The 9,971-nt window shown below is 57.1% G+C and overlaps 1 protein-coding gene across 5 annotated transcripts in view; it reads right to left on the bottom strand.

Annotated features, from left to right (window-relative positions):
• Positions 1 to 1,809: 1,809 nt before the first annotated feature.
• MRTFA (myocardin related transcription factor A) overlaps positions 1,810 to 9,971 on the bottom strand; it is a 93,940-nt gene continuing 85,778 nt past the window's right edge. For 3 of the 5 annotated variants that reach the window (XM_040558702.1, XM_040558694.1, XM_040558687.1), the window contains 8 exons: positions 9,544 to 9,699; positions 8,769 to 9,022; positions 8,289 to 8,460; positions 6,888 to 8,003; positions 5,611 to 5,769; positions 3,504 to 3,686; positions 3,105 to 3,165; positions 1,810 to 2,686 (listed from right to left, as the gene is read on the bottom strand). In XM_040558702.1, the coding sequence (XP_040414636.1) occupies positions 2,187 to 2,686; positions 3,105 to 3,165; positions 3,504 to 3,686; positions 5,611 to 5,769; positions 6,888 to 8,003; positions 8,289 to 8,460; positions 8,769 to 9,022; positions 9,544 to 9,699 (2,601 nt within the window). In that variant the 3' untranslated portion in view covers positions 1,810 to 2,186. Of the gene's footprint in view, positions 2,687 to 3,104; positions 3,166 to 3,503; positions 3,687 to 4,566; positions 4,732 to 5,610; positions 5,770 to 6,887; positions 8,004 to 8,288; positions 8,461 to 8,768; positions 9,023 to 9,543; positions 9,700 to 9,971 lie in introns of all 5 variants that reach the window. The other 2 variants (XM_040558683.1, XM_040558674.1) reach the window with 1 other exon arrangement.

Here is a 9,971-nt window from a genome sequence, read left to right as displayed (position 1 = left end):
GCCCAGTCTCCAAAATTTTGTGCTGCAAAGAGCACGGCCCCCAGGCAGCCCCGAGCTGCTGGGAGCTCTGTAACATAACTTCTGCTGCGCTCGCTGCTCTACGGCTCCGTACCAGGCGCCTGCTGCCCAGTTCGCTCCAGGAGCAACCACCAAAATGGTGCAGGGCCAGGGAAGTGATATAGGGAAGGAGCAAGGGGGAGCTCTCCACCAGTCCCAGTTATTCTGATTTTCATGACAGGACAGGAGCTTAAGCAACTGGGGGGGGCAGAAAGAAGGGCAGCTGCCAGCAGGCTTCCCCTGCAAATGATTAAGAAAGTGGCTCCACATGTAGTTAACGAGCAAATAGGGCTCAGGAAAGCAGGCGTTTCACCCCATTTTCCCTCCCCAGCTGCCTGCTTGGCTTCTGATAGTGAATGCGTGCGGGGCTGCCGGTGTACCTGCCCTGCCGCGGGGTACCCACGCCCCTGCAGCAAGGCCCTCCGGCAGGCACCCACGGGCTGGGGGACCGGCAGCCTCACGGTGCCATGACCAGGCAGGCAGCTCGTCCTGCCGCTCCCCGAGCAGAGCCGGCACCTCCGGCCGCGTGGGCTCACAAGGCGCTGCCCCTCGTGCCCCAGCCTGACTTGCCCTGATGCAGCTTGGCCAGAGCCGGGCTCGCCGCGCGGCTGCCGGGGGCTCAGCTGAGCTGCTTCTCTCCTGGGCAGTGCCGTGCTGCAGGACCTCTATCAAATGCAGGGATTGAAGTGCCAGGCACGCCAGAGAGCGGCAGGGTTGGGATCCCAACACCCCCCCCCCTTCCCTGTACAAGCAGTAACAGCGTCACATCCCGCTCCCCACGCGGCAGCTACCCTGAAGCACCAGCCCGGGGTCCCTGTGGGGCAGAAGCAGGCTGGGCGCAGGGCAGCAGCTCGCAGGGAGCAGCGAGGTTGCTTTTTTACCTTTTCCCTCACAGGCCTGCAGAGAAGCACTGAGGTTTTGCTGCAGCGGAGCCGAGAGCAGCTGCCCCTTACTTTCTCCCCAGAAAGCCGCCCCCCCCCCCAGTAGCCGCAATCCTGAGCTAGGTCGTGCATCGTGCCGCACACCCCACGCCCTTGGGGCAGTGCCTCTTCCCTTTCCTTGCCTGCTGGCCCTGACAGCCTTCCTCGGGGCACGGGCGCCGATTTGGAGGTTTGGGGGGGAGCTCCTTAAGCTTGAGGCACCTGCTACAGGGAGTAACAGCACAGCTGAAGGCAGGAGAGAGATTGCACGTGGCCCCTAATGATATGTTGCTCGTTGCTAGCTGTGCCCTGCCACACGCTCCCCAGGACACGCGGCTGCTCTCTTGCCCCTAATCCCACCGCAGGCTGATGCCCTGTTCAGCCTGGGGGGCTGGGGACGAGGGGCGCCTGAAGGCTGGGCTCCAGGCACAGCCAGAGGTCCGGGGGCAGCGATGGACAGATTTAACACACAAGGATCTGGATTTTAGCACCTTAAAAAAAAAAAAAAAACACACACACAAAAAAAAAAAAAAAAAAAAAAAGAAAAAAAAAACAGAACCATTTTCGCAGCCCAAAGCAAGTGAAGCAGCAGGCAGGCCTCTGCCAAGCTCAGCAGTATTTGGGAAACCAGCTTAGACAGTACCAGGCCGGTGGGAAACCCTGGTTTCCTTTGGCTACTTTGGGAAAAGGTGCCTGCTCTGCCCAGCTCCCCGCAGCCCTGCGGCAGACCAGACCGTCCCCGACAGCCTCCCGTTAAACAGCCAGCCGTGCCGTGCCGTGCCGTGCCGCGGCCGCGCAAGGCCCTTGAGCTGCCGTCCCAGCAAGGAGCGGGTGCTGCTTTTGGGATGGGCTCGGGACCAATCCTGCCACGTCCTGCAGCAAGGCGTGAGGGAACTCGTGCCCAGCGCGCTGCTCCTGCCGGGAGGGAGAGGGGCTGCCGGCTCCCTTCTCACCAGAGCTGGCCCAGGCAGCACGGAGAGGCCGCCAGCCCCGGAGCTGCAGCCTCCCTGGCCTGCCCCGCTGCCAGCTTCGTGCAGGAAGGACACTGTTGGGGGAGGAGTACAAATACTAGGAGCGCCTTTCTTTTTTTTTTTGTTGTTGTGGTTTGTTTTTTTTTTGTGGGTTTTTTTTTTTTTTGGTTGACTGGCCTCTTCCCCCTGCATGCCCGTGCCCTCCCACACCCGTTCCCTTCGGTCTCTGCTCACAGAGTTACAAGCACGAATCCCAGTGCAGCTGCAGATCATGTCCATCAAGGAAGTCTGTGGAAAAGAGGCTGGGAGCCGCGGTGCTGAGGGGAGCCAGGCTCATGACGGACCCCCCCGGCAGCTCCAGCCAGTCCATGCTGTCCAAGTTAGCCTCAGCCAGATCCAGGGCTATGCCCCCGGCCGGCTCGTGAGCAAAGTGCAATTCCGAGGTGTCCATAGGTGAAGGCGGGTGGTCCAGGATGGCCGAGCTGCTCAGCATCTCACTGTGGAGGTCATCAATCAGGGACAGGGGCTCCGGCCCGTCGTGGCCTGCCGTCAGCAGCGGGAGGCCGGTGCTGCTCTCCAGGAAGTCCTCCAGCCGGCCCACGGGCACCGGCTGCCCCAGGGAGCCCGGCACCGCCAGCTCCGAGGAATGGTGGCTGCTGGGCGGCGAGGAGCAGGCGGGGGCCGCGGGTGGGTCTTTTCCAGCTGGGGACGACTGCTCCTTGAAGTCAGCAGAAATCTCTGTGCAGGGAGCAAACGCGCAGGGCAGGGTGAGGAGAAGCTCGGCCGAACAGCGGCAGGATCCCTCCCACCCAGCCGGGCAGCGGGGACCCCGCGCTTGAGCCCCCCCCCCCGCTGACCACAGACGGGACAAGGAGGCTCTGCCTGTGCCTGCGCTCGGCTTGTTGAAGGGGTTTGCAGCTCGCCCCCGGGGAATTCAAGCTCTGGCCAGTATCGCAGAAAAGATGTGCCCGGCTCTGATGCAGCAGAGCCACCAAGAAGCGTTTTAATCATACTAATGCCTGGCTGACGTCTCCCTGGGTGCCTTAATGACTGCCAGGGACACGGGAGCAAAGAGCCGTGACAGCCGCTCCCGGCAGCGCTCCGTCATTTCCAGGCTCGAGCCCAAAGGCTGGGAAGTGTTGCCTCGTCTCCTTACCTCCACTCTCTATGAGGATATCGAACAGGTCATCCATCTGCTGGCTGGAGCAGCCGTTCTCCTGGGGAGGAAGAGGGACGGATTAGCTTCCTAGGTACCGGGCCTGGGGCTGTTACCGCACGAGGAGCACCCAGAGGCACGGCACCAGAACCTCCGTAACCCCAGGCTGTTACTGGACAGGAAGGTGCAGTCAGCAACCGCTCTGTGAACCAGGCAGTGAGCAGCTGGGATCTCTACCGGTGTGTTGGGATCTTCCCCAAACCCCCCGGAAGGCATTTGGAGAAAGGGAGAGTTTCGTCTCCGTTCTCTTTTACTGGCCCAGATCAGGCATCTAAGGGGATTCACAACAGCAACCTTTCACCTGCTCTCCAAGGAGAACAGGAGAAGAACTGCTCTCACCTGGGCCTTTGGCTGTTGCTTCATGGCCTCTTCATAGCCTGGTGGCTCTTTCATTGGGACCGAGGGAACAGGGAGAGGAGGTGGAGGAGTTCCAAAAAGCGACGTGTGCTGCTGCTGCTGCTGCTGCTCCAGGTCCATGTGGGATGGGGAGGGGGCAGCAGGAGAGCCAGGCTGGGATGAGGGCTGTTTAGAGCAAAGGCAGAAGGAACGATCAGGGGAAAGCTCACGGCTGCTTTGAGAGACCACCGCCCCCCCACCCCCCCACCCCTTGCTGAGGTCTGCACCGTGCTGCTCCCAGCAGCCTGGCTCCTTCCGTGTACTCTGTGCGCTACGCGCTGACTGCGGGGGAGTGAGGCAGACTTCCCCTCCCTTTCAGCTGGAAATCTCTCGCTGGTATTTTTAATACCAAAGCAACCACGCCACAAACCACCAACAGGCTGCTCCTGGATGGGGAGAGCTCCATCTGTCCAAGTGGGGGAACTCCTCTAGGACGTTGGAGAGAGAAGGCATTTCCCTTGCTTTGTTCAGCCTCCTCCGCACACACGACAGAGCCAGGACCTCTCTTTTCCCCCACCTCGCTCTCCCTGCAGTGCCTGCTTTGGCGACACGATCAGGCCTCCTAGGCAGCAAATTTCACCGACCGCCTGAGGGTAGGCGGAGAGCACCAAAGCACTCAGCAGTACCAGAGATCTCCAAAGGAAACCCCAAGCGTTGCAGGAAGCGGTGCTGGTGACTCAGCTTTACCAGATGAATCAGCACACAACTGCCCATACGAAATGTTCAAGTGTGGCTCGGGGCTCTGCAGGGGTTGTGAGTGATCCAACCGAAGTTTGCTCCGCCAGAGCAGCGATCCCCAGAGAGCAGCCCAATGGTGGTTTGAGCGCTCGTACGTACTGAAGCTCTTCCCCATCCCGCTTTCCCTGGAAAGCACGTCATCTGCTCTGTGGCCTGCGTGGAGAGGAGCAACCCCTGCTGGCAGAGCTGCTCTGGGGTCTGCTCTCCACGTGAGAGGGGCTGGAAACTGGCGTTGTGGCAGAGGCCACTGGGATGTGCTGGGGGGTACCTTTTCTGGCACACTGGGTTGGCCGGCCTTGCCAGGAGCACCAGTTTTCAGGGACCCTTTGTGGAAACCGTTGAGGAAGAAGGGCTGCAGGTTTGGAGGTGCTGAGAAAGACAGTATGGTGTGGGGCTGCTGCCCTGTGACCACCTGCAGGCCTGGCTTCTGACCCTACAGGGAGGCAAAAGGATTAGGAGAGTCACTACAGGTGCCTCCGCAGCACGCGAGCTAAGGGAGTCTGAGGGGAAATGGTGCCTTCGTTTACCTTCTGCTTCTCCACAAAGCCTCAAAGTGAACCAAGGCACCGACTCTGAGCAAAGTGGACATCCCACTCTGACTGCACTTAGGAAGGGCTCCTATCTTCACATCCTTTCTAGGACCTGACCCAGAAATGATCCTCCAAGCTCTAAAAACTCTTCACAGAAGTATTTCTCTCTCTTATCTTAATTACATGTTAAAGAGCGAGCTAAGTCATCCCTGATGTGGGCTAGAAAAGGAGGAGATGCACAGCAGGGGCTCTTTAGGGCTGTCACTCGGAGGAGGGGTAAAGGCAGAGGTGCTCTCTTTCCTGATCCCGCATTGCGCTTCACAAAGACATAATTAACAGGTATGCTGAAGGCACGAGAACAGAAATACAGCATGTTCATCTCTACCAGACAGTAAAGGCCACATCCTTTTGCCCTTCTCAAAGCTGAGACGCCACATTCAGTAGCAAAGATCCTGCCCACACCACCCTCTGGCAGCTCTCTCCGTGCAGTAACCACCTCTTCATTTCAGCAGCACTCCTTCAAGAACTGGGGACACCGCTGCGAACCAAGGCTGCCTGCTCTGGTCTGTCATCCTTTTTAATCGATAGAAAGCTCCTGTCTAAAACACCAGCTGGTGTTCTGTCCAGCTGCAGGAGAAGGTGCTGGGAGACCTCACTTGCTGTGATGATGGTCTCTGACCACGACTCTGTGTGTGTGTGTGTGCTCCCCTCCCACCCCTGCTACAAACCCTGGCAGCAGGCAAAGGAAAACAAGGAAGAAACGCGAGCAGGCAGCAAGCTACCTTTCTGACAGGTTGGTTTAGTCCTCGGGGCTGCTGCTGCTGCTTCTGCTGCTGCGTGGGCTGCTGCTGCTGCTTCTGCTGCGTGGGCTGCTGAGGAGTGCTTGCAGGTAGCTGACACTGCGGTTGGCTGGAAGTTTTAGCGGGCGATGATTGTACTCTCTGGAAAGAAGAGGGTATCGGTGAGAAGCTGTTCCCCAGGCCCAACAGGGAGCAAGGCTCGTGTTTCTTAAAGGGTGTATGAAGTCTGGCTTTCCTCGCTCTTTAACTTTAGGAAATTCAGTCAACCATTCTGTTTCACCAAGCTGCGAAATCAAACTGGGCTGGGATTCTGTGTCCTAACCGAGGAGGTGGTGCCGCTCTAACTCCCTGGGCTCCACGACTTCCCTCAGGGGCTGGCAGACCTAACACAGGACCTATCCCTGACCCGGGCCTTTCTGGAGCAGCAGCTGGAGCGCAGGTGAGAAACCCTGTGCTACGCGGGGTGACACACTGCTGACATTTGGCTGACTTGCGTCTCACCTGCTACGCAGCAAACGCAGCCTGTCACTGACGGTGGATGCTGCCACTCGCCCTGCTGAAGGTGCAAGAAATGTGGCAGCACAGAATGGAAATTTTCTCTGATACCACGGAGGATGCTGGAGTTTAACTTATGCCATAAAACATATTTATCTCTTCCTGGAAGAAGCACTCAGAACACTTCTGTTAAGTGCTGGATTCATGCCAAGAGGGGAATAGTGCACCATTGCTGATGAAAGGCTCCACTAGCACTGAAATATTGATGTGCATTAAAACAAAGAGCAGTCAAAAAGCAGAACGTCTGTTCTCAGGGCCTGATTTCAGCTCTCAGTAGACAAGGTGATCTATCTATCACTCTGACTGCAATCTCTCCAATAAAGAACAAGAGGTGAAATACACCCTGTTTTTTCTAATACCACAGGCACAGTTGTTCTTTCAAAAAGTAGTCGAATGTGGCAGCAAACCTTTGTCCTCCACGCCCAAGATCCTGCCTGACTAAAGGCAGAACCACGTGTTTACAGGAGTGCTGAACAGCCCGTGATGCACACAGTCGGTCGTGCACTGCCGCACAGAGCTCATCATTGCCAAATTCCTGTCTTTTTGGTGAAGATGTACTTACACCGTTCTGTTTTGCAAAGCCAGGAACTGCCAGAGCAAGCGACTCGACCATTTCTTTTAGTATTTACTGAACTGAATTCCCAACGTACGAAGTCATCCTATGGTAACCTGGACCCTAGGGATGGGACCTAAGCCTCGCCTACCTGCAAGGCCGGGCAGCTACTCCCTGCCTTCCCGTGGGGCGAGAGGCCCTGCCTCTCGGCGCTCTGCTTGGTCACGGTGAGCACGATGTGGGTCCCGGTGGAGTCGGTGATGAGGGTGGGGGGCGGGCTGCCCTTGATCAGGTCGCTCAGGGCGCTCCCTTGCTGGCCAAGGAAGAGCCGCGGGCTGTGGGACTGGCACGGGGGCTCTGCTTCCGCGGCTGGCACCTCCTGCTTCACCATCACGGCTTTCTTTGGCACTGGGCTTGGATTCGAAGTGTCCATTTGGCTAGCGGCTGGTGCGGGGCTGAATTGGTCGGTTTGGCCACTGGTTGGCTTTGCGGACTGGCAGCTCAGGAAACCGTTCTCGCTCTTCACCTGGATGCCGAACGCTGCTGGGCTGGAGGCGAGGGCTGCTCTTTCTCCCGCAGCCGCTGGGGCCGGTAGTGACTGCTGAGAGCGCTTCTCCTGCTCCAGCTGTAGTCTGAGCATCTCAACCAGCTGCTGCTTCTGCTTCAGCATGCGGGTGAGTTCCTCAATCTGCTTGTCCTTCTCCTGCAGCATCTGGTCCTTGTCCCTAACTTCTGCATCTCTGCTGTTACCAGTGCCGCACCGCTCTGACCTGGGTGCCGCGTTTACGCTGCAGGAGGAAGGCTTGGAGCTTTCTTCCTTCACCAGAAACTGCACTGGAGAGGCCTGCAGGGTGAGCTGGGTCAGGGGTGAGGTCACCATCTCTCCAAAGGTGTCTCCGGTGGCCGAGTTCTCGTCCCCCGTGCTCATCTGCGAGCGCTCAGAAGGAGTGGGAGAAACGGGAGGAGTCGAGCCCGTGCTGCCGAACTTCATCACGCTGCTACCGGTGACTGTGGCCACGACCACTTCTGCTGGTGCAATGCCCGTGGTGACCAGGGCTGGCCCCGTGCTCAGCCTGGCGGCAGGGAAGGCCACCACCACTTCGGCAGCTTTGGGGAGAATGGCTGCAGCGCTGGGCTTGGGAGTGGGGGTGGTTGGGCCGGCCGCACCGTTCTGCTCTTGGTAGGCTCTGAGACGCTCGATCAGGTCCGTCTTTGTGCCCGAGACAGGCAAGGCCCTCAGCTTCAACTCCTGCTTCAGCTCTGCCACCTGATGGGGGGGAAAGAAGGCAACATTAAGAGAGCACGCGCTATAACCAGAACAACTGTTAACAGCTACCAGAGCCACAGGGAAAGGGCCAAGTGACCCCCTGCAGGCCAACACGCCCGCACCTCGGTACAAACTGCAGGGCAGCAACGCCAGCCCTTATCATCAGCTCCTGCCAGCTCTGCTCTGGGGCAGCAACATTGCTCAGCGTTGACTCCCCACTGAAAATGGCCAAAAAAAAAAAGGGCCGTGCAGTTTCACAGGACTGCCAGCAGCACCACCGTTTACCTTCATCTCATCTAGGTTGGCAGGGAGAGGGCCTGGCTTGCCCACTGCAGCGTTACTGTTCTGTCGCATCAGCCCGCTGGAACCGGAGGATACTGAAGAGGTGCTACTGACTGTGGCAGAGAGATTGCGTACGGCAGGGGCACTGGCACCACTCTGCTGCTCTCCTGGAGGCCTGCAGCGAAAGAGAAGCCCCAGGCATCAAAACCGAGGTGGAAAGGCACTGGAGGCCCTCAGTGCACGAGAAGCCAATCAAGAGGATCTAGGTATCTATGTCAACAATCACACTCGTTCAGAAACACAAGTGCCACCCCAGACATGAAAGCGCACCCATGCTTTTGGCTAGATCCATCCTCCTGACACTGGCCCTTTTTGAGGCCCACTGTAACCCAAGACTCACACCTCACACCCAGAACACAATTTGTTGATAACAGCACTGGGCAAGCACGTCCCTAAGAGAGAGCTGGCGTTTTGGACCCATACTTCGGTGGAGCTGGCAGGATGGTCTGGTAGTTGTAGTGCTGCTGCTGCTGCTGGTTGAGGATCTGAAGCTGGAGAAAGAGTTGCTGCTGCTGCAGTATTTTGGCATAGGATGAATCCATGGGAGGAGCTCCCTTGTCCTGCTTTTGGTCCGGGGGGATATACTGATGATATTTAAGCTTCTTGACTTTCGGCTTCAACTCCTTGGCTTTCTTACTGCGCTGAGACTTCTCACTGGTAGACTTGGGCTGGCTTTGCTATTTGGAAGAAAAAGAGGAAGCAAATAAGAATGGAAACACTGAAATAACACCCCAGGTAAACCAGAAAGCACGCTGGGGTTTTTGTTTGAAAATTCTCCATATTTGACCTCAGGGTCTTTCCATGCTTCTCTAACTCAGGCAATACTACAGCCACAGCACCCGCAGGAGCTTCGCAGCACCGTTAAGGCAGCTCACAGAAAGGTGGCCATTCATCTTGCCCAGCATGCCAGACCACTTGTCCATCCAGGGCAGAGTCAGTGTCTCTTCTTATAGGTAATACTGATTTGGTTCAAAACATTTTGCATTCGGGACCCATTTTACAGAAGGTGAACAGCTCACGGACCAGAAGAACCTCTTAAATAGGTTACAGATAGGATCAGAGGATGACACAGGTGAGTATATAAGCCTTCCTTTCTTAGTGTCTGTTAACGTAACACTTTCCACTCCAAACCCGCTTCAGAGTAACCATCTTACTTTCTTTCAGACTACACCAATGAAGAGATCATCCAAAACCGTACCTTAATGAGCGTCGGTGGGGGCTTGGCAGCAGGAAGAGCCGCTCCATTGGTAAGACTAGGGGGCAGGAGAGGTGGAGGTGGCAGAGGCGGGGGGGGCTGTTCGGGTAGGAAAAGTGTTTCATTGGAGTCTGCACTGATCTGCAATTGGGATGTACCCTGCAGGAACAGAGAAAGGCATAATGCACACACATACAAGGAAGGAAGTATCTTAACAGGGTGCTGGGAAGTGCCCACTTAAAGGGCAACAGCACAGGTTTCAAGTCAGTAAATAGACTCCTTTAACCCACTCAGTCGTTCCTGAGAAGCAGCACAACTTCTTAGGGCAGAAAAGGAATCAAAATCCTACACCTGTATCCCCCAGCTTTGCTTGCCAGCACTGGTTGCACAAACCCAGGCTGCATCACCAAATAACGGCTGTCCCCCTTCCC

Source organism: Cygnus olor, chromosome 1 (assembly GCF_009769625.2).
Source record: "Cygnus olor isolate bCygOlo1 chromosome 1, bCygOlo1.pri.v2, whole genome shotgun sequence".
Taxonomy (NCBI): Eukaryota; Metazoa; Chordata; class Aves; order Anseriformes; family Anatidae; genus Cygnus; species Cygnus olor.
This window is presented reverse-complemented; position numbering and strand designations above follow the sequence as displayed.